Source organism: Muntiacus reevesi, chromosome 2 (assembly GCF_963930625.1).
Source record: "Muntiacus reevesi chromosome 2, mMunRee1.1, whole genome shotgun sequence".
NCBI classification, from domain to species: domain Eukaryota; kingdom Metazoa; phylum Chordata; class Mammalia; order Artiodactyla; family Cervidae; genus Muntiacus; species Muntiacus reevesi.
The window spans coordinates 222,206,104-222,230,420 of NC_089250.1; the positions used below are offsets into that span (position 1 = coordinate 222,206,104).

The following is a 24,317-nucleotide window of genomic DNA, read 5'->3' on the forward strand; positions in this document are numbered from 1 at the left end:
GCAAGAGAGTTCTAGAAAAACATCTACTTTTGCTTTATAGACTATGCCAAAGCCTTTGACTGTGCGGATCACAATAAATTGTGGAAAATTCTGCAAACGATGGGAATACCAGACTACCTGACCTGCCTCTTGAGAAATCTGTATGTGGGTTAGGAAGCAACAGTTAGAACTGGACATGGAACAACAGACTGGTTCCAAATAGGAAAAGGAGTACGTCAAGGCTGTATATTGTCACCCTGCTTATTTAACTTGTATGCAGAGTATATCATGAGAAACGCTGGGCTGGAGGAAGCACAAGCTGGAATCAAGATTGCCCGGAAAAATATCAATAGCCTCAGATATGCAGATGATACCACCGTTATGGCAGAAAGCAAAGAACTAAAGAGACTCTTGATGACAGTGAAAGAGGAGAGTGAAAAAGTTGGCTTAAAGCTCAACATTCAGAAAACCAAGATCATGGCATCCGGTCCCATCACTTCATGGCAAATAGATGGAGAAACAATGGCAGACTTTATTTTTCTGGGCTTCAAAATCACTGCAGGTGGTGATTGCAGCCATGAAATTAAAAGACGCTTACTCCTTGGAAGAAAAGTTATGACTAACCTAGACAGGATGTTAAAAAGCAGAGATATTACTTTGTCAACAAAGGTCCATCTAGTCAAGGCTATGGTTTTTTTTCAGTAGTCATGTACAGATAGGAGAGTTGGACTATAAAGAAAGCTGAGCACCAAAGAATTGATGCTTTTGAACTGTGGTGTTGGCGAAGACTCTAGAGAATCCCTTGGACTGCAAGGAGATCCAAAGAGTCCATCCTAAAGGAGATCAGTCCTGGGTGTTCATTGGAAGGACTGATGCTGGAGCTGAAACTCCAGTACTTTGGCCACTTGATGTGAAGAGTTGACTCATTGGAAAAGACCCTGATGCTGGGAAAGATTGGGGGCAGGAGGAGAAGGGGATGACAGAGGATGAGATGGTTGGATGGCATCACCAACTCACTGGACATGAGTTTTAGTAGATTCTGGGAGTTGGTATTGGACAGGGAGGCCTGGTGTGCTGCAGTCCATGGGGTTGCAAAGAGTTGGACATGACTTTTTAGCAACTGAACTGAACTGAAGGCATACAATTTGGAAAAAGTAAATTCAGGAAAAAAGGAAATATTAAAAAAAATAAGGTAGTACATTGTACTTCTGAATGATTCTGTTTGGAAAAAATCAGGGTCTTGGGAAGCTATGCTATTTTATGCCTATTTCCCAATTCTGTTCTTTTGCTTTTGCCTGTAGAGTGACATGAGAGGAAAACTGTGGGCTTTGAGGTTAGTAGATCTGGGTTCAAGTCCTGGTTCTATCACTTACAAGCTGTGTGACATTGGGCGAGTCAGTGAATGTCTCTGTGTTTCAGCTTCTTCATGGATAAAATGCAGACAGTAAATTACATCTCCAGACCACAAGACCGTGCCTGGCTGAGTGTCAGAACTCATCATTTATTAAACAGACAAACAGTGGCGTAATCTCAGAAATATTCCTTGCACATGGCTGACATTTAATGATAAATCTCTGCGTGGTGATTGCTGTGGTATCGGAGAAACTGTTTCTTCTTTGGCTTATTTTTCACCAGATGACATCTGGGTCCCCCATTACCAGCACCTGTCTTGGTTAAACCCCTGCTAGGGTCTCTGATGATCCAGTGTGGGTTTATGCTTCATACTACTGACTTAGTTCAGGTGCTCTGTCCCCATGGACCCTAGAATCGGCACACAGCTTGAAGAGCATGCTTATTGTTCTTCTCCATTTTTGAGCCATTGCCACTCCAATGAGGTCAAATGAGAAGCCGAGGTGGGAGCAGCAAAGTGTCAGGTTCAAGGATAGGATCTATTTGACAGGGGCGTCTTATGTGGTAAAGTGACACAGGGACAATGATCAGAGCAGAGGTCGGAGAAGGGGAAGTGGGTGTGAGAACCTAGGTGAATGGTAGACGAGCGGGACCAGTCACGGGGAGTCACCATCTGCCAGTATTTGTCAGATTGCCATCTGCATTACCTGGATGGTCTTGTTTGATCCTGTTGCAATTTTGCAACAACATACGGTTACCCCTGATACTCCTGGGCAGACAGGGTTTTCTTCCATCCAGACAGTGCTGACCGAACAGGAATTTTAGCAAGGGATACCATCCAGATTAAATAGGCCTTGAGGAAAACTCTGTGACTTTGTAGAGTGCATCCAGGGACTCTTACTTTACAACAAATGTCTGAAACCCAGTGTGTCTTTTATCCCGGGGCAAATGAAAACATAGGGCCATATGGAAACCAAGCTAAATATGTTAGAAAGAAACTCCAGGATATGAAATTGAGCTGCTGATTTAGAAAGTAGCATCCTTTCTGTGCAAATAGTTTCTTTGTCCAAACACAGCTAAACAGGGCACATTTATGGGTTAATGACTCTCTCAATGATTAACGTTAACATTAGAATTTACTGTGTAATGGGAAGCTTATAGCTCTGTAAGAACTTACAGAGCCACCAAATAATTTTAGTAAACTGCTTATGGAAGGATATGCCTATACGGAGAGGGGAGGTCAGACCACAGACTCTCTTTAAGAAGCTGCCAACACACTGTGGACTCAAATGATAAGGCACCTGTGTGTTCTCTGAAGCCAGGATTGGGAAAATGAAAGAGGGTTTTGGCAGGAAAGTGGAGAAACCAAAGAAACTGATTTTTCTTCATAAAAGACATATTAAACAGTGGAAGTTCTCTGGGGATTTTCTTCAAATTACTCTTAGAGTTATATCTTCTCTTCCTCTCCAAATATAGCCCACTTCGATAAAGTTCGTCAACCAAATTGAATGTCAGTGAATGGATGGTTGTATACCTGTGAGTGGAATGATGATATCTTTTAAATTGAATTTTATATCCATTAGCCAGTGGTATTCAGTTTTTGTCCCCCAGATCTGGGATGGTAAAAGGTTTTAATTGCTTGATTTGGTGGCTTTGTCTTTGCGGCATTAACTGAAGTGTCTGCCTCCAACACAGATAGCTCCCTTAACAACTGGAGTCACAAATATCCTTGATCCCATCAGTGGCATTCTGTTTTTAAATTGGGTGCACGTTTCCTCAGAGACATGATGAAATGGTTGTATTTTACAGTATGATTAGAAATAAACTTGAGCACTGAGAGACTGAATACACAAATGGACAATGGGCAGGCCACATATAAAAACAGAACTTTGATTCATAACCTGCAGTAACCTGCCCAAGAAATCAAACCTTCATCTCTAATAAACAACTTAGGAAGCCAGCCTGCTAAATGTCAGACTTGGCAGGAAGTCAGTTAGTATCTCCAGTGAGCAAAAAAAAAATCCTTCATAATAGTCAGCCCCGAATAATCAGAACTTGATTAATAACTGACAATTATTTTACCTAATTATTGTCCCCACTTCCAATTTGGGACCAACTAGAGAAAATAACAGGCTTCCCTGGTGGCTCAGTGGTAAAGAATCTGCCTGCAATGCAGGAGACATGGGTTTGATCCCTGGGTTGGGAAGATCTCCTGGAGAAGGAAATGGCAACCCACTCCAGTATTCTTGCCTGGGAAGTCCCATGGATGAAGGAGCCTGGTGGGCTACAGTCTATGGGGTCACAAGAGTCAGATATGCCTTAGCTACTAAACCACCCCCACCAGAGAAGGTAAAATACGTGACCCTAACTAATGACTTACAATATACTGCTTCTAGTTGGCTGCCTGGGACTTTTCAAGGCATTGATAGCCGCCAATCAAGGTATCCTCAACCCCTCCCTTCTTCTCCACTATAAAGCTCTCCCACTCTCTATCTCCCTTTGAGTCTCTGCCAAAGCACAAGTGATGGTGGCTGACTCCCTTGCTATATAGCAGCTTCAGAGTAAAGTCTTTATTTTTTCTCATTTGATTGGTCATTAATTCCATAGCATGCATGTGTGCTAAGCTGCTTCAGTCGTGTCCAACTCTTTGTGACACTTCGGATTGTAGCCTGCTGCCGGGCTTCTCTAAGCATATTGGAGTGGGTTGCCATGCCCTTCTTCAGGAGATCTTCCTGATCCAGGGATCAGATCCTTGTCTCTGGGCATCTACCTGTACTGGCAGGCGGGTTCTTTACCACTAGCGCCATCTAGCAGTGTGGTTTAAATACACTCTGTAGACCAACTTGTTCCCAAATCATCCAACTATCATTCATTCGTCCATTTAAGAAACATTTATCACAACCTTTAATATGAGCTATATTCCTTGCTAGGTGCAGAGGCAAATGAAAAAGGATATAGTTCCTGCCCTACAGGACATTAATTAGCTTGACAATTACAGAGATGAACATGAACAACTCACCAACCAGGTTGACGGGCATTACTGTGCTGGGCAGTGTTCTTCAAAAAGTGTGCTAACCACGGCTTCCATGAGATAACTTCCAGGAAGTGTAAAGGGTTGAATGTTTTTACTTTAATAGCTGTAAACTTGAGGGGCATGACGCTAAATGAAGTAAGCCAGATTATAGAAAGACCAAACTTGCATGATTTCACTTATATATAGAATCTAAAAGAGCCAAACTCCTAGAAACGGAATGTGGAATGATAGTTGTCAGGGGCTAAAGGGAGGTGGAAATGGGGAGGTGTTGGTTCAGGTATAGTTTCAGTTAGGCAAGATGAATTCACTCTGGACATCTAACATATGCAATGTGAATTACAGTTAATAACCCTCTGTTGTGTACTTGAAATATACTAACAGGGTAGACCTTCAGTGTTCCCACTAAGAAAGAGAGGAGGGAAGGAGAGGAAGGGGCAAGGGAAGGGGGTAAATGTAGCTGTGTGAAGTCATGGATATGTTAGGTTGACTGTGGTGATCATATACCAAAGCATACATGTATCAAAATGTATACCTTAAAGGCATACAATTCATATTTGTCAACTATACCTCAATAAAGAAGCGAAGAAAAGGGGGGGAAAAGGATTTCAAGCTCTACCAAGCCCATGGTTTCACAGATATTACTGCTTTACCTGTATCTGTCAAAATCTAGTCAGGAGATAAGTCACCCTTCTTTCAACAGGGGAAATTCAATATAAATAACTGTTAATGGGGTATTAAAAAGCCAAAAAGGCACAGACAGAATACTGAAGGTTATCATGCAGGAAGCTGCCACTCTTAGGGAAGAGGCTGAAATCGTTCAATTTTAGAATCTTGGCGGACCCTGGACAGCTGAAATTCAAGATCCTCTGACAAGTAGTTGCTCAGTTAAAACCAGAGTCTCTGAGCTGGGAGTGGGGGGTCCTGTGGGCCAAGGTACCAGATAGACATAAGAGGGCATCAAGTGTTACTGACAACTGTGCCTGGAATGCCAGCCTCTGTTGGGGTGAAGAGGTACCAGGGGAAGGGTGCGGTGGGCAAGTGAATAGGAAGCAAAGAGGCAGAAAGAACTGAGCCCTCCTCCCCCGCGAGCTGTGCTATCTCCTCTGGGCTCCATCAGCAGATCCCAGTAAGGAGGCAGCTGGCAAAAGAGAAACGGGATTTGCTAAGGGCTTCCCTGACAGCTCAGTGGGTAAAGAATCTGCCTGCAATGCAGGAGACCCCGGTTTGATTCTTGGGTAGGGAAGATTCCCTGGAGAAGGGATAGGCTGCCCACTCCAGTATTGTTGGGCTTCCCTTGTGGCTCAGCTGGTAAGGAATCCGCCTACAGTGCGGGAGACCTGGGTTCGATCCCTGGGTTGGGAAGATTCCCTGGAAAAGGGAAAGGCTACCCACTCCAGTATTCTGGCCTGGAGAATGCCATGGACTGTGTAGTCCATGGGGTCGCAGAGTCGGACAAGACTGAAGTGACTTTCACTTCACTTCTTCACTTAGCCCAGCATTAAAGCTGAGTATAAAAGTGAATCTGTGAAACAATAGGTTTGTATCTGTTACAGTCTGTTGAGTGGGCCATTCAGCATTCATGTACACACGTTTCTAAACGTGATTAAACTTCCCAGAAGAAAAACTCTATTTCTCCCAAATGAATTGCAAACATCCTTTGTACAAAAGATGTTCTCACTCTCTTCTCCAAAATCCCAGCAGACATTGTATCTGTTTCTGGGAAACAGTCACACTATTCATCTTATCTCCTGTCAGTTATACCTAGAATTTAGTCAGACTCATCTGAATATTATCTCAAGGCTAAATTGCAAAGTTAACCCTCTTTAAAAAAATTGACACAATACTAAGATGAAGAAGTGAGCACACATACATACACCAAGAAAGAAAATGTGTGAAACTGCTTGGTAGCTTGTTTCTGTAATTAGTCACAAGTTAATCAACTTCATTTTTCCCCTACACACTCCATATTTCCTTTTTCCTCAGTCAGTATCTCAGTTGCTCAGGGTTGACACTGCTAGAGCGACCCAAGAGAGAAGGCAATGGCAACCCACTCCAATACTCTTGCCTGGAAAATCCCATGGATGGAAGAGCCTGGTAGGCTGCAGTCCATGGGGTCGCTAAGAGTCAGACACGACTGAGCGACTTCACTTTCATTTTTCACTTTCACACATTCGAGAAGGAAATGGTAACCCACTCCAGTGTTCTTGCCTGGAGAAGCCCAGGACAGGGGAGCCTGGTGCGCTGCCGTCTATGGGGTCACACAGAGTCGAACACGACTGAAGCGACTTAGCAGCAGCAGCAGCAGAACGACCCAAGACTTCAGAGTCTAAAGGGTTGAAATCTTTTTTCACCTCTGAGGTTGTACTTTTCCTTTAAAACTTGTCACTGGACATGGAAGTGCTAAAAAAACACGCCCTAGAGGATGCTCTGGGTTTGACATCCTTCTTCATCACCTATTGTGTAGGAACAACACAAATGTCCCTTTGTTCCCAAGATCACAAGTACCAGCCTGGAAAGTTAAGGTTTCTTGCCTGTAGGTTTAGTGGTAAAATGGTCAGATTGTTTCAATTTCTGTCTTCTTGGGACCACTGCTGTCTTCCCTAGCAGAAACAAACCTTCCTTGGGAACCTAGAGCTCCAGACAACAGAGGTCAAAATCGAGGGACAGGAAGCAAAATGTCTGTGTGGGTTAGTGGGTGTAGCAGTGAGAGGAGCCGTTCCCTTTGCCTGCGCTGATTCCAGGCGGTACGTTCTGACCATGGCGAGAGCAGCAGACCCAGCTGAGTGCTCAGTGACTCAAAGCACCAGTTACAATTTGTAAGATAAGAGTGTTGTATCCCACCTAGGGCCACGGTGCATTGTACCTTCAGTAGACCATTCCACAGTTCTATTACGGTGCAGAGGATCATGAGGGTGGGTGAGATGCCCCATAAATTCAGGGACTGTGGTGCCGTGAGAGACTTCCAGCTTGTGCCCCAGGATGTAGAGAGCAGGAAGGTGCGCTGTTCTCACCTTCACGATGAATTAAGAGCCAAATTAACTTCAAAGTCGTAACTTTTTTGTAACTCACCAGAGAACTGCGGTCACAGAGCAGTCTGAATCTAAGGAGACTCCAAGAGAGAGGAGGAAAGCACCTCATTCAATTGCTAGAACATAGTTAGATGAAATCAGTATTTTTCAGATGTCCTAGGTAAACATCTCCAGACGGATACACATACACATTTAATTCCATGGGCCTCTCATTTACTATCTAGAATAAGGTTCAGATTAAGAGATGGTGTCCCTGGTTCAATTCCTGGGTTGGGAGGATCCACTGGAGAATGGATTTCCCTTATGGCTTAGCTGGTAAAGAATCTGCCTGCAATGCGGGAGACCTGGGTTTGATCCCTGGGCAGGGAAGATCCCCTGGAGAAGGGAAAGTCTACCCACTCCAGTATTCTGGCCTGGAGAATTCCATGGATAGTCCATGGAGTCACAATGAGTTGGATACGACTGAGCGACTTGCATTTTTAAGAGGTGGTATGGTTGGTGGTAAATTTTACCAGGTTGGACTATCAAAAATTGTCACTGTTTTTGGCCCATAAAAGTTTCAATCTAATACATCACCATATTCTAAATTAATGGCTGTTGGACATTACCAATTGGACAAAAGTTCCAATACTGAATTAGACTAAAATTATTATTTGATAAGAGAACAAAAAAGCATATGAAAACAGGTATTTATTATACAACAATGTCTAAAAATTAATTAAAGGCTTAAACAACAACAAAAAACATAATTCCACACATTGACATTGACTTTGTAGCATGAAAATTCTTAGCCCCAACTGGCAAGTTTGTTCTTGATGAATTAACATATAATAAATTCTCATGACATGATTCCAAAATATATGTATGAACTGACTTGACATGTTTATAAACATAAGGGCAATTTAAACACTGGTATTAGTTTTCATGAGTTCAATTCAAGGTTAGTGACTGGAGAGTTATATTAGAAAAAAAAATCTGAGATAAAATATTCTTTAGGAAGCTACCACATACCTATGTACATTTGAAGACCAAGGGTTAAAAGTCCACTCTTGATGAACACCGCTAAGCAAAGGATGTATAACATCCATCACACGTCTGTTCCAAAAACAGCATGTTTCCAAAAGTATACATTTCTTTACAAATAAACATTATGGCCCTAATAACTACAGGGGAACTGACAGAGTGAGTTCCAAAATATGCTCTCATCCCTGAGCCATATCCTAAGGCCTCCACTTTAATCTTGGGGCTTTAAGAACATCTTCTTTGCTTTAATTGGTTTTATGTCTCCATTTTCATCTTCTTCGTAAATGGCACGGTCTCTTTTCTTGGCAAACTTTTTCCCAATTGTCCCCACCAAGGTCTCATATCTGTTAAGACGAAGAAACAGAACAAGTTTAGTTTCAAATAAAAAAGGAATCAACTTGTCAAGAATATCAAGCCAAATACACAACAAAGAATAAGAAAAACCAAAACTATGATTAAAAGAAATAATCTGATTTAAAATTCATAATTTCTCTGCAAACAATTCACTTTTTTGTTTTGCATTATCCTAATAAATTAAGATGTATATTTTAAAATATGTATTAGAAGCAGCACTAGAAATTAGCCCCCAGCTGCCAGCCTGTAACAGGTATGAATCCATCCTAGGTCATGTTAGAAAAAGCAGGAAGTCCCCTTTCTGCTGGGGTACTCCCTTCAAAGGTATGGCAGACCCATCACCGGGCGGGAGGAGTATACGCATAAGTCAGTGAATGTTGGGCTCAGATTATAAACCTGGTCTAAGGCAACACTTACCTTCTAGCCATTTCTTCATCTGACACATCGAGCTCCACTGTTTGCTCTTCAACTTCTTCTGCTTTGTTCTTAGCGTTCATCTGAAGCATTAATTTCTGAAAAAAACACAACGGTGGTGACTAGCAGGGCTAGAAAAAGCTTGTTAAAGGAATTAGTGTCAAACACATTTGAAGGTAGAGACACAGAAGTCACAGAATCTACAGGACTAGTCAAAACTTACAAGGGAGTCTCTAAAATTTAACCAACTTTACCCCGCAGTATTTGATATAAGCCAGTTCTGAATTAATAAAATAAGACAAAGCCCACTAGATTAGACTTACTGTTAATGAGTCTAAATTGTATTTTAGATCAGAAATTTATTAGTTACTTGTATCTAAAGCAGGCATGCTAACACACTGTAGAGTGGGGGAAAGCAGTAGTAAACTTCATGTGTCCTCTGAACCGCCCACTTTTGAGCCAAATGGGAGAAACGCTACAGTCTATAGGAATTCTAAATGCAGCTTTGGTGGCAGCTGGGGAAGGGGAGCAGCAAAGTGCTGGAAGGCTGGCACTGGTGAACGGAGGGGCCTCCTCACCCCTAAACACGTGGGTGGATAACACACCGATGTCTGTCTGTGTGCCATGGATCCTTCCTTGGCTTCTTTTTCTCACATTAACCTTTTCTTGATAGGTATCCCTCGACAGATTTAAAAACAATATCCTCTTTATCACAAAGGTGGGACCAGGAGAGGAAAGTAGAAATCACTTTTGACTAGCTTTTCCAGCGTTTAAAGGACTGCAGATGAAGTAGTCTCGGTACAAGCTCTGTGGGGGCACAGACTTGGGTTCCCTGCTGCACTTCCAGTGCCTCCACAGGGCTGATGCACCACAGGTACACAGTAAATATTTCCTGAATAAACCCCACGGTAGGTGTCCCTTGAAACACACAGATACTATGAAATGTGTTCTAAGTACATCCTGCTTGTAATAAAGTAAGTGTTCCCAAGTTGGTATCATTCTTTTTATAACCAGGTACACTGAACTTTTCTCACAATTTATTGACAGCTCAGACCTGCGTGCCAAACAGTTCAAAACCTTTTCCCAGAGAGAATATATTCAGTGTTATAGAGTGTTAGTAATTAGTCACTTTCTGATAATATCCCACATCAAATCTGGAGGGTCAGATCAACACTTTTCCCCACTGTATCACTTTGTGGAGTCCTTGCCCACCCAATACCCTAGTCTCTGGACATCATTTGCTCAGAGTAAGCTTGACTATCTTTTTTTAACCTTTTACCCCATTGCCCTCATTCTCCTCCTAATCTAAAGCTTTCAGCAGGCCAGAACAGGAGACATATTAAAAACAAACACTTCCAGTGTTGATTTTATGTAAAGCCGATTTTACCACCTTAATTACTACACCCACTCAAAAAAGGAGACAGAGGAAAATCAACCTGCAGTCTTTATAAATAAACAATGGTGTTTAGTTTGGCTAACTGTGGTTGCTCCAGGCATCGTTAGAGAACCAGTTTTCAACCAGGAATGATTCTGCTCACCGAGGGGCCCCTGGCAACGTCTATATGTTTGTATACACTTCAGGTTGCCACAACTGGAGTGTGTATGTGTGTATCTAGTGGGTAGGGGGCAGAAGTCAGGGATATTGCTCAACATCCCACAGTGCACAGGAAAGCCCCCACCACAAAGGAAATTTGAGCCCCAATGTCAACAGTCCCAGGGCTAAGAAACCGATGCTTCATGAGATAGTTACCAAAGGAAAGCTTTGTATCACAAACCTCCATTTGGTTGGCTAAGTACTGACAGGAGAGCTTTCAATACCTGAGTCAGAGTTCTAATAATTATTTGTTAAATGGAGGTCTGTGCTTCTCTACAAACCCGAGGCAGGAAGATTAAAATGAACAGCTCAGTTATAAGGTGAATACTTCCTCTGAACACAAACTTTCTAAAGAATCATTTAAAAATCTATTTACAAGCTTGGATTAAAAGCTGTCCATTAAAAAGTCAAATTACTCGATTTTTAAGTAACACCTTTTCCATTAGAAAAGATAGATTTATAGATACCAGAAAATAATTTTTCATAATGGCATCAAATGAATAAAATCCTGACATTCCTGTAAAAGACCTGAGCTAAAATTCTAATACTTACTGTGGCACTGTCAGGGACTGTATACTGCTAAATTAAATCATCTACTCAATTCTAACATAAAACTAGACTGCAATGCCTGTAATTTCTTTAAATAGCTATGGCAATATTTTAAGACTTGTTATTTTCTATATAATGAGGAGAAATGGTATCTTTTGGGAAAAAACCCAAACCCAATCATTAGCAGAAAGAATTCAATTGGAAAAATTTTAAATCTGAAGCAATTATATTTAATACCTCAACCTCAGGATTAAATCCTCTGAATGACATTCTTCCATAGAGAAGATCTTCACACAACAAGAAACTCTGCTCTTCTATAATGAAACTCCTAAATGAGAAAATAAACCTGTATTAACAGCATGTCTACTTGTGGCAAAGCAGAGCAAATAAAAGTCAAGATTTCAAATGAAAAATAGATCTTATGGTTCTCAGTGGAATCAATGAAAAATACACTAAGATTTCTAACCTAAAGTTAGAGATAAAAACAGATTGCTTTAGTCAACAAAAGCATTGGGAGGCAAGAACACAGGGCACCTGAAGTTTCCAAATGTAAAGTTAAGTTTCCTTGATGTTTATGCTCCCCCCCAAGTTTTTATTAAATTTGCAGAAATCAGTGTCCTAGGTGGCTTTAGTGAGTATCTTAGTTGGAGCTCTCAGCTAAAAATAACAATGACTGGTGATGGATGACGTAAGCAGAGAAGTAATTTACTGTAAGGATATAGGGTATCTTACAGACACTGGGAGAGCTGGATGAGCGAGACTGGAAAATGAGCAGAAATAAGAGTGGCTAGGTGACCCCAAACCAAAATCATCCAAGTAAAAACGGCACTGCTACTGAGAGGGTTCAACATGGACACCACAGAGGGCATCCAGAAAACAGCACGCAGGTGGGGATGTTTCAGTGACCGAGGACTCTCCCATGAGTCACCAGTTCATAACCCCTATCCCAAGCGAGCACATCCGACTACAGCACATGTTCTCCTGAACTTCCTGTTCAGTCTTTCTCATTCAACTGGCCAATCTTGTTTCTTGTAGAGTGCAGGTGATAAAACATCACGAACGTCCCAAGTAAATCACCTCCCTCAGGAAAGCACCATACACATGCATTTAAAAATTTACTTAAGTCAAAAGGTGGACCCAAAGGCCAGCAAAGGATTCATAGAAGCACCACTGGCCCCTCAGAGGGCTTTTCATGTGTTTCTACTGACTCAGTAACATTAGTATGAAAAGGTGGTTTGTTATCTACAAGCATAGTTGATGGTGAGGGACACTCATGGAGCTAGCAAATAAGGGAAATATTCCAAAATATAACCGAAAACATTCTGTAATTTTCCTATTTTTATTAATCAGAATCTATAACTTTAGAGCTAAAACACATCCAAGAAATTATCAAATTCGTCAGTTTTTGCAGACGAGAAATGACTGCTCAGGAAAAAATAAACACACCTGTCTAGGGACACAAATTACCGCAAAACAGGGCGAAAACTCACTGCTGGGGAACAACTCTGTGGGTCTCCTTCATTTCCGCACACCTGTGAGTGACGCACTAGATGTCCTTTCGTTTTTTTTTTCCCCAAGGATACGTGCACGGTGAACAGCTTTGAAAGGCTAAGCTATTGTCTCCCTTCTTCTGCTGGAGCAATGCACTGACTTGCTTTAAGGCTCAAAATAGGGATACTGCTTTTCTTGGGGCCAAGGGCAAGTCTGTTTGCAGTGCAGTATCAAAGACTCGGGGCACCTAAGCTCAGGACTTCTCTGTTCTGATGTTAACCTCCTGCGAGTACCACGTCATCCTCCCTGGGATACAAGAAAATGCTGCCAACATGAGGCTCAAGCGGCCTGCTGTGCTGTGAGTAATCAAGTCCTCTGTCTCTGACTCAGAACTCTCCTACCTTCCACCAGTTGTCCGTGAAACTGTAGTGGGCTGACTTATTAGTTTGCAAGTAGGGTCAATCTCAGACCTCACAGTTCTTGAAGTTCACCAGGCCACAATACACAAGCACAAGAAGCACAGTAGCCAAAAATACTTTTTAAACATCATCCTGTGGCAGGCGAGTAATTAAACTGGCTATACTCACATCCTCTAAACCACAGCACATCCTTTGGAGAAAAATAACATGGCAACAACAGAGCAAAATCTCTGATCTGGTAACTTCTATATCTATACTAAGTAATTTGTATTAGGTTCCCTGGTAACAGACTCTGAGACAGAGTTCTGGGCACAAGTTTCACTGGGGAGTGCTGGCTGGGAGATACCCCTCTATGGAAGTGAGGGCTGCAAGACTGGGCTGAGGGAGAAGCTGACTTGCAGCGTGGCTACACCAAGACCTCAGCCCCTACAGGGAGCTCCAGAGTTGGAGCTGCAGAGCTCCAAGAAGCCCTGCAGTTGTTTCAAGCTGAGGCAAAGAAGCAGGTTTTAATCCACCTACACAGCCTGGTCACTGGCTAGGGGAGGTATGCACAATGAATAGTCCTAATGGTCATCACTGAGTTACAGTCCAATATAGCTGAATGGCAACCTCTAGACTTCCAGAGCATATACACAATGAAATCTCCAGTTTCACAGAGATCGGTAACCCTTTGGAATAATCCAGGTGGTACTACCAAGTAAAGGTTCACAAACACAAATGAGCAGAAAGAGTGGCTGAATTTCCTAACACTCAAATATAAAGAAACACATACACTGTTAACACTTTGTGCTTTATGCCTAGCTCTTTATGCCTAGCTCTAGCTTCACATGTATTATCTCATTTACTTCTCATACTATCACACCCAATATACCAATGACAAGAGACAGGTTCAATAACTTGTCTAAGATCATAAGCAAGCAAGTGGCAGAGGTGGGCATCACACCCAGGTCTGCCTGTCTCCAGAGCCCATGCACTAAATTAACCAATCCATCCCACTATCTGGGATGTTAAAGCACACACACCTCAGGGATGTGTCATCCATTTACCCTTCCAGGTCGACTTCTCACTCCCCCCAGAGCCCCCACCATCAGTACCTTGGGAAGCTGATCTGAATGTAATACCTGGAATGGCTTCCTTCCTGGAAGGAAGGATTACTTGGGCTGGTTGTGCCCTCAGATAAAGATGGTGACTCTTGTAAGACACTCCCTCCACACAGCACATCTTCAGATTCAGTTACCACTCCCTCCCCTTGACCTTCCAGGCCAGGGGAAATTATTTCTATTACACAAGTCACCGAGGTGCCACACTGCCCACAGCTGCTTCCCCACCGCTGCCCACACTCTGGGGGTCTCTGTTGTATGCTCCTCAGATTGCCCAACTTGACAGCTTCATCTCTTCCAGCTGATGTCCTAAACCAATCTTCATTTCTAAACATAAATATGACACTGAATGCAAAAGGTTATTATTATTTACTGCTATGATCTGAAAGTTTGTGTCCCCACACAAATTCATATACTGAAATCCTAACCCCCAAAGATAAGGATATTAGGAGGTGAGGCCTTGGGAAGGTGCTTAAGTCATGAGTGTGGGACCCTCATGAATGGGATTAGGGCCTTAGGAAAGGCCCCACAGGGATCCTCAGTCATTTCTACCAGGTGAGGATACAGCAAGAAGGTGCTGGCTGTGAACCAGGAAGAGGACCACCATCAAAACATGACCAGGCTGATAGCCTGATCCTGGACTTACAGCTTCCAGAACTGTGAGAAACACACTTATGCTGTCTATAAGCTACCCAGTCTGTGGTATTTTGTCACAGAATCTGAACAGACTATGTCACATACCTCCCTAGGAAAGGAATCTAAAGGTCATTTTCCTGGGAGTAAATACGCTATTTTGGGGGGGGGGGGGGGGGGGGAAGAATACTAAAAATAAGATACAAATGGTCCTGCTTTTCATTAAAAATAAGTAACAAAACACCTGGAATACTCTTGAGCAAGTTTAGCCAAGGCATAAAATTAAATTAGACCTCCTTACCACCGACAGTCCCTTTCCTACCAACCCCTGCTCCCAAATCCATACCACCTTCAGCATCACCTTCTCCTTCCTCACTGACATCTTGCCTCCTCTGAGAAGCAAGAGAAAAGCAAGTTGAGAAGTAAGCAAAAAAACCAAAGTACTTTCCTTCCATCCCTCCTGGTGGGACATACTTTCTATCTTTAGAGGAGGATGTTTAACCTCCCAAGAAAGATCTAGAGAAGATCAGCTAAGTAAACAATGGACAACAACTGTGTTAGAAAGAAAAAAATAAATTATAAGGTATGGAAAGGGAAAATATAGTGTATCTGAAGACAATAAACAGCATCTTTAGTCATTTAATAAAATTTAAGTAAAACTATCATACCACAGAGGATATCAAGGTTAAGAAAAGAATCAAGGAGGAATGATACACAGCTTTCAGAAACATTTAGAAAAGTTAACTGACGATGTGAATCATCACTCCTTCATTAAAAAGTTATCATGCATCAACCAAGATGGAAGAAAAATGATCTAGTGTGTTATCCTGTTTCAGTAATAACTACCTGGTGACCCTAAGCAATTTACCCTCCCTTAAGCTTCAGTTTCCTCAACCCATAAAATGGGTGGAATGATGGTAGCCAGCTCTCAAGTTTGCTGTGAGGATTAAATAATTAAGAGACACAAAGTGCTTTGCCCAGGTCCTAGTATACACTAAAGACTCAATACACGTTAGTTAAGATGACTGCTATAAACAGTAAAAATTAAAAAGAAAATAAACAAAACACTCTTGACTTTATAAAGCTCCATCTATGGAGAACTGTTACTAAAACAAAACTGGAGAGACCTGAAGTACACATATAATCTTCAGAACTTAATACAATAGACAGCACGTTGCAGGTTTTCTTAAAAGGTCACCAGCTATCACCAGAGACATATGGCTTAGATTCCTTTATTCTAAACAAGGAATATAAAAAAAGAACAATGTTATAAATAATGGAACATCAATAAGAACATATAAATGCAAGCAGAACTCTTATAGACTTAATAATTTTAAAAAATATTTGCAGGGCTAACTCAAGAAACTGAATAGATATCAGTTCATGGGTTTTATGTCACTGGAATGATGAATCACTTTTACAGGGATGTGAACCTCCAACATGTCATAAAAAACCTACTCTTTCTCTTTCAGCTCAGGCAAATCCAAGTACCAGTGCTCTTCACTAATGATTTTCTTTTCTTCCTCTTCTAGTTGTTTCTTGGTTTCCGAGTCCAGTCCCCTTTGCATGAACTGTCAAAACATAACAAAATCAGAGTCAGCAACATTTTCCCCAACAACCTCATTTCTCTGGGAATCCCATCTCAAAGGTGGGGGTGGGTGACCAAGCAGCTTAGCTGACCAAGGGGACTTCCAGTACACTAGAAAATAAACAAGTCAGTACTAAATCCTCAGCCCTCTCATTCTTGCTCTGTACTTAGCTCTGGCCAAACAGCTACACTAGATAAGGAAACCTAAAGCAGCTGCTCCCTTGCTTCTCACAGGATACCCCACTTTATCTGTATACTCTGTGTCTCCTGCTGTTCTGCCAGAAGGCTTTTTGTCGGCAATGGCCAAACTTGCTAGAGAAGCTGGGTAATTGTTTTTCTCTCCTTTGCTTGAAGTGTCCAGCTGAGTGCTCCCCAACCACCCAAGCAGGGGTAGATAACTTTTTAAAGTTAACTTCTTCCTTCACAATTACAGAATCTGATTGTTGGTCTCAGCCCTAAACAATCAGCATATCTTCATTTGACTTATTCCAAGACTAAAACAACTGCTAAAATCTTCCCAATGCCTGCTTTGCTAATATACTTCCCTGAAATTTACATGATTACAAACCATAAGCAAAGAACCCCCTCTGTTCACTGAAGATCCAAATTTTGCTAATACATATCAAAGAAGTACTTCAGAAATGATTAATTACACTACTACTTACTCTCCACCCTCACTTACCCTATTCATCCCAGGTTATACTCCAGTTCAACTCCACTCATGTCTTGCACATGCGACATTTACTCTCCAATGTTTCAAAACATTTATGCCCTGCTTCCCTTCACTGCAAACTCCATTAATCTGTAAACAAGACATCTAGCAGTTTGCATCTAGATGGTGTTCAGTGACAAGCAGTACAGAGTTGTACTGATAATTAAGAGCAGGGGCTTCAGAGTCAGATTGCCTGAGCTTAAGCCCTGTCTACACTTATTTATAAACTGTGTAACTTTGGGCAAGTTACCTACTTCTTGTTTCAGATGCCTTAGCTGTAAAAGAAGGATAATAATCGTACCCACCTCAATCGGTTATTATGTGGATTTCCTGCCTTATAATATGCAAATCACTCAGTGTCTAGCACATAGAGCTAGAAATGTTCGCGACTAACATTACTTAAGTTTTAAGGCTTACATGTTTCTCCTGTATTAATTCCTGCATTCATTTTATCTACCCTTGTCCGCACACCTCATCTGAAAATCAATTTTGTTTAAAGTTGGTGACATAATTCCACTTCCACCTCAACTGTTAAAATTCTCTCTGTTCCCACCACCACTGAAATCCCTCACCCAGATCATCAGTCCTAGCTGGTCGTTATGACTGCAGTTTTGTCGGGTCTTTCTGCCAGCAATGTATTCTCCACAGGACAGTGAAAGTAACGGTGAAAACTTAAGAAGCACAGCTCGTAACACTCGCCTCGGTGCTCAATCGCTTCCCAATGTTGCTCACAAGATTAAAAAAATTCCTAATCTGGTCTAAAATTCCTTGCTTGCATGCTGTGATTATTGGCTCCTTTTCCAGGCCCATTTCTTGCTACTTGCCTTCCAGACAGAGTGAATGACCTTTAGTTCTCGGAAATTACGGACTTGGGGGGTAGGGGTGGTTTGCCTCTCCAGCTTCTGAACTCGCTTCTCCCCCAGTCTGGGTCGCTCTGTCCCCCACCCTCCCACCAACCCTTCAGTGTCTACTAGATGCCACTTCCCGCAGAAGCCCAAGTAAGTCCAGAGGCTTCCGACGCTTCTAGCACCACTGCACTAAGTACACCATATTTTAAGTGCCTGCTTATGCGTCTGTCTCTCCTATCCGACCGCCGGTTTTAAGAGAGAATCCGCCGGAATTTATAATCCAGTTCCCGGTGCCTAATGCAGAGCAGGCGCTGCTCAGTGAATGAATGAACGCGAGAGCTGGAAGTCCTCCGGGGCTTCTCTAATGGCTTCGTACGCCCACCGCCTCGTCTCTAGCCAGGTCGGAAAGACTGAGTATCCCCACTGCCCGACCCGCCTCCCTCCCGTCCCCGCACCTTCATGCGCAGCAAGTTCTTGGACAACTTAGTTTTGCGCTCGGCCGCCATACTGACTCCCACCGGGCTCCGCGGTCTGCAACTGGACCCACCGCGCAGGCGCGATTCTCGTGTGCGTGGGCGTCGTCATACGTAGCGTGCGTCGTCCCGCCCCGTCGGCTCCACCCCGGTTTCTCGCGTTTAGCTGACCCGCGCTTTTTGCTCGTCGCCTCAGAGAAAATTTGCCTCAGGAGGTGCTTGCCTCGCGAAGAAGCCCAGGGTAAACAGGGCTGTCAAAGCAGAAGTGAGAGCAACTTGACGCCAAGAGAGAGGGAGACCCCAAAGCGGCCGCTGCCTCAGGAGGCCGTAGTCCTGGGCGCCGTCAGCCTTCCCTGAGGGCTTCGATTGGTCCCCTCAGGGCTGCGCACCGGCCTCTTGCTACCCGCCTCACGGACCCGGTCTTGCAGCGCGTCGCCGACCCAGTTGCCTTGGTGAGACCTTTGAGACAGTGGCCACACCAACCATCCCCCCCTGGACCGTTTCTTTGAATTGTTTCTAACGTGGCAGGCGGGTTTTCTGTGGCACTCCATGTGTGTAATAAGTTCATTTTCCTGATAACCCCATGGGGCCGTCACTACCCTCTCGTTGCAGTTGAATAATCTGAGCTACAGGGAGGTTCCAGAACCAGCCCAAAGCCAGGGTGAGGGCGGTGGGAGTAAACCCAGGCAGTTTGGCTGCCGAATGGCCTTTACAGTGTCAAATCCACCTGTTAATTGGAGTGTGCGTCTTTAAACCCTAATTGCCAGTTAAATAGGAAGAATAGGGAGAGGTAGATGTCAAAGACACGAGCATGAGAACATAACCTTATTTTCATACGAAGAGTTAAAAAAACTTTGCCAAGATGATAGTTTTAATGCTGCGCATTACCACCTAAAGACAGTTTTCACGCCATTCATAGCTGCCACACTTTGAAAAACACCAATCCTGATAGCTCTTCCGCTGATAGCGTGCACTATATGCTGAATTCTTGTGCTAGGTACCTCATGTCTTTTATTTTGTTATTATTTTTAAAAAATTTTATTTTTAATTTTATATTTTATTTTTTACCCCTGGGAGTGTGTATTACTTTAGTTGAACCTCATAAGAACTCTGAAGAACGTATTGTGGTCCTCATATCCTTTGGGAACCTGAGGCCCAGAGATTAAGGGACTTACCAGAGTTTATACAGCTAGTAAGTGTTAGAGCTAAGATTGATCACAGGGCTGACACTTGAATAAAACATAGTCATGCCCTGGCAGGTTTTCTCAGAGGAGGAAAAAAAGTCATTTTAATATGGTAAGTGGGTATAGAAACTTACTCATTCATGTCTGTGTGTGAGATACTGGGTTCATCTCTGAGCTACACTGATGCATAAAATCACATGACCTGCCTTTCTTGGAGCTGACCATCTGGTGAGAGCCATGGCGGAAAGAAAAGGATGATGTGTTAGAGAGACTTTTAGGGTGACATTAGATAAGCTGATCTGGGATTGCTCTTGTCAGATGATAGTGCCTTCGCTTGGGAGTTGAAAAAAAAATTTGTTGTATCAAGGATTGGAGGTAGAGTGTACCAAAGGGAGGGAATAGCAACTGTGAAAGTCCTGTAATGAGAACAGGATGAGTTGTCATAGAGTTTACCAAGTGGGAACAGTAGAGGTAATCACATGTTACGGGTGGAATTGTGTCCCTCCAAGATTCATCAGAATTTTGTTTCAGAATGTGGCTGTATGACTTAGAGAATGAACTTATGATTGCCAGGGGGAAGGATAAGAGGAAGGGGTAGGGAGTTTGGGATGACATGTACACACTGCTGCATTTATAATAGGTAACCAGCAAAGAGCTACTGTACAGCACATGCAACTCTGCTCAGTGTTATGTGGCAGCCTGGTTGGGAGGGGAGTTTGGGGAAGAATGGGTATATGTATATGTATATGTATAGTTAAGTCCCTTCACTGTTCACCTGAAACTATCCCAATGTTGTTAATTGGCTCTACTCCAATATAAAATAAAAGGTTAAAAGAATGTGGCTGCGTTTGGAAACAGGACCTTTAAGGAGGTGATTAAATTAAAATGAGGCCCTTAGGGTCGGTGGCAATCTAATATGACTGGTGTCCTAATAAGAAGAAGAAATTTGAATACACAGGAAGATACCAGGATTGCGCATGTACAGAGGAAAGACACAGCAAGAAGGTGGCCATTTAAAAGCTGAATAGAAGAGGTCTCAGGAGAAACCATACCTGCCTACACCTTCATCTTGAACTTTTAGCCTTCAGAACTGTGAGAAAATAAAGTTTTGTGACTTAAGCCACCTGGTCATACTATTTTGTTATGACACCAAATTAGCTCTCAATTACAATTATAATAAGAGCCCTATGTGAAAAATATGGGACTCATGAGAGGATATAGAAAAGGCATCTAAACCATTCTGGCCTGGAAAAGGAAGTTCTCTTAAATGTGTGACATTTGAGATCTGAAAGGGGGAGGAGTTAGCCTGAGGAAAAGCCTTCTAGTCATTTAGTTTTGTGCTACCATAATTCCCATACATCCACAGAAAACTTACTTGCAAAACTGAAACGCTACTCATTGGACAAAAACTCGTCATTCCCTCTCCCCCCAGCAAACTATACTACTTTATGCTTCTGTGAATTTGACTTCTGGTCAGGATTTTGAAAGAGGTTCTGTGAGAGCCAAGGTGAAGAAGTGATCCATCCTGCCATCTGCATCCAGGCATCCAGGAAATAGCTGACTATGAACACTACCTTGAAAGATAGGCACATGTCTTTTCAGATTTAAGAGGAAAACAATTCCTGAAGAAAGAAGAGCATATGCACACCAGCTAAGGAAGCTAGAAGCTCTATACTTCCCCTCTGGACCTCTGTTGTTACCAATCTACTTGTACACTGGATTCTGATTCCTTTTCCCAAAACATTGGCTTCATTATGGTCACTCTCCTGCTCCACAGTTTACTGTGAATATTGTTGTCTGAGGGATAAAGGTCAAATTCCTCAACCTTCAAAATTATGCATTTTTATTTGACATAGAAAATACTTATAATTAAAACAAATTCCCAAAGCTTCTACCCATCAAAATGTAATGAATTAAAAGTGGTTTAAGAGTAATAATGTAATTTTCTATACATCTGTAACAGACTTTTGGACTGTACGGGAGAAGGCGAAGGTGGGATGTTCTGAGAGAATAGCATTGAAACAAATATACTATCAAGTGTGAAACAGATTGCAAAGCCCAGGTTGGATGTATGAGACAAGTGCTCAGGGCTGGTGCACTGGGAAGATCCAGAGGGATAGGATGGGGAGGGAGGTGGGAGGGGGGATGGGGATGTGGAACACATGTAAATCCATGGCTGATTCATGTTAATGTATGGCAAAAACCACTACAATATTGTAAAGTAATTAGCCTCCAACTAATAAAAATAAATGAAAAAAAAGTAATAATGTAGTTTTAACTTTGAATTAAATTCTCAGACAGGGAAGATAACTCCTTCATCTCTCTCTGCTATTGAATTGTAGAATACAGAGGATAGGTTTCACACTCAATAATGTGTTAACCTGTTTTAGTTACACAGCCAAAGAAACATCATTTGGGGGGAAGAGATATTTTCATAGGTTTTCACACAATTCTGAATCCTTTCATAATGGAATTTGTTGGATGAGTGAAAACCTCCAAATCCTTCCAGTTACTAGACCCATTAAGAAAAAGTTCCCTGAGTCTCTTCATTCTTGGAGCTGATCATTTCTAAGGCTATGCAGCCCAGTACAGTAAGCCTATGATTAATATTTTGCTACTGAGCACTTGAAACGTGGCTAATGTGACTGTATAATGGAATATTTGTTTAAATTTAAAAACTATAGCAGTGTAAATATTTTCCTGTTTTACACATTTTATTATTTTGGCAAGACTGTATTTCACTGTAGCCTGTCTATGTTGAGATGTGCTGTAAGTGTAAAATATATACATTTCAAAGACTTGGAAGGAACAAGAGTAAAATATTTATATTTTTCATATTGATTAAATGTTTGGATAAGAGTTTAAATTAAGTTTAAATTAAATAAGAGTTTGGATGTATTGGTCTAAATAAAACCTAACATTAAAATTAATTTCATCAGCTTCTTTTTTTAATGAGTCTGCTAGAAAATTTAAAATTATACATATAATTTCTTTTATCATTGTATTTCTTTTCTATTTTATGCTCTCTCTCTCCCTCTCACTCCCCTTCTTTCTTTTTATTTCTTTCTGTTAGCTTTTGTTCTTTTGTTTTATGCAAGTACCAGAAATTGATCATGGCTTTTAAGTAAAATGGGGATTTATTAGAAGGACATTTCTAATAGTTTATAACAAGGCTGGAGAAAAGGGCAAGTTAAAAGGACAGAAACCAGGGCAGCACAGGTATCTAGGAAGCAGGAATTAGTGTCACTACAGAAATAAAGAGCTTCAGATGATTGTTGTTAGGATTTTCAAATTTTCATAGTCAAGGAGAGAATCTCATTGAGTCTTAGCCAAGAGAGGACAAGACCCGATATATAGTCCCTTCAGGACTATACACAATGGGGGAGGGTAATTTTTTGAAGAGAAATTGGGTGTATAACCCAAAGAAAAGATAATCTTTGTAATAGCCCAAACAGCAAAGCCAAGGTTAAGTATCTATTTGAGGCAGGAAGGAAGAGAGTTTCCTTGACACAGCCATGGAGGACAAATAAAGAGCATCAGTTGGGAAATTGACACACAACATCAGATCTATTATTTCTCACAAGATGTTTTCCCTCTTGCTGCCAAATCTTACTACTTTCATATGAGTAACAATCATAGACTTCTATTTTTTCTGCCTTATACCTTTTTCATTCTTCAACAAATTTTATTAAATACCTCTTATGTTCTTGACCCTTTGGTAGGTGGTAGGGAAACTATCTCTTCCTAATGGTATGTTGTAGACAAGGTTATAGGTCTTAAATGCTGTCATTCAGATAAGACTTATTGCAGGAAACCTAATCTGAATTTCAGGAGCGTGGAGAGTCTTCCGTGGGAAAGTGACACCTAAGTTGAGACCTCAAGATAAATTAAGCATATGCCAAAGAAAAAAAAGGGAAAGGGGCAGGGGGGATGAAGGAGTTATTTAATTCAGATGGAAATTTTTTTTCAATGATGGCAATTGTATAAGTTACAAGTGTGGAGAGGCAAGCTAGGGCCAGATCGAAAAGGCCATGTGTTAAGTCAGTAGGATTTTGAAAGTTCCTGTGAAGCTATTAAACTGTTTTACCAGGACAATGGCATCATTTCAGAATTGCACAGTAGAATTGTGTTCATCTTAAGAGCACTCTGAAAGTAAAGAAAGTGACAGTGTTAGTTGCTCAGTTGTGTCTGACTCTTTTCGACCCATGGACTGTAGCCCTCCAGGCTCCTCTGTCTGTGGAATACTCCAGGCAAGATGAGAGGAATGGGTAGCCATTCCCTTCTCCAGGGATGGAACCCTGGTCTCCTGTATTTCAGGCAGATTCTTTACTTTCTGAGATACTACTTTGACCACCAAAAACTATTAGAAGTAGTAGTAATAGTAATAGATGAATTCAGTAGAGTTGTAGGATACAAAATTAATATGCAGAAACTTGTTAGCAATTTTTTATATGCTAATAAACTATGAGAAAGAAATGCAGGAAATAGTCCCATTTACAGTTGCATCAAGAAGAAAATTACCTAGGAATAAATTAAGCCAAAG

General features: G+C 41.8%; 1 protein-coding gene across 1 annotated transcript; it reads right to left on the reverse strand.

Moving 5' to 3' along the window:
• Positions 1 to 8,067: 8,067 nt before the first annotated feature.
• MPHOSPH6 (M-phase phosphoprotein 6) lies at positions 8,068 to 18,697 on the reverse strand. The gene is made up of 5 exons (XM_065925093.1): positions 18,573 to 18,697; positions 16,428 to 16,540; positions 11,564 to 11,654; positions 9,187 to 9,281; positions 8,068 to 8,759 (listed from the first exon to the last, which is right to left on the reverse strand). The coding sequence occupies exons 1-5, from the start codon at positions 18,621 to 18,623 to the stop codon at positions 8,627 to 8,629; spliced, it is 483 nt and encodes a 160-aa protein (XP_065781165.1). The 5' UTR covers positions 18,624 to 18,697; the 3' UTR covers positions 8,068 to 8,626.
• Between the last annotated feature and the right edge of the window lie 5,620 nt (positions 18,698 to 24,317).

Coding starts and splice junctions, on each gene's coding strand:
- MPHOSPH6 (XM_065925093.1), bottom strand. CDS start 18,623: ATGGCGGCCGAGCGCAAAACTAAGTTGTCCAAGAACTTGCTGCGCATG. Junction 16,541..18,572: donor AGAACTTGCTGCGCATGAAG/GTGCGGGGACGG, acceptor ATGTTTTGACAG/TTCATGCAAAGGGGACTGGA. Junction 9,282..11,563: donor GATTTAATCCTGAGGTTGAG/GTATTAAATATA, acceptor TGTTTTTTTCAG/AAATTAATGCTTCAGATGAA.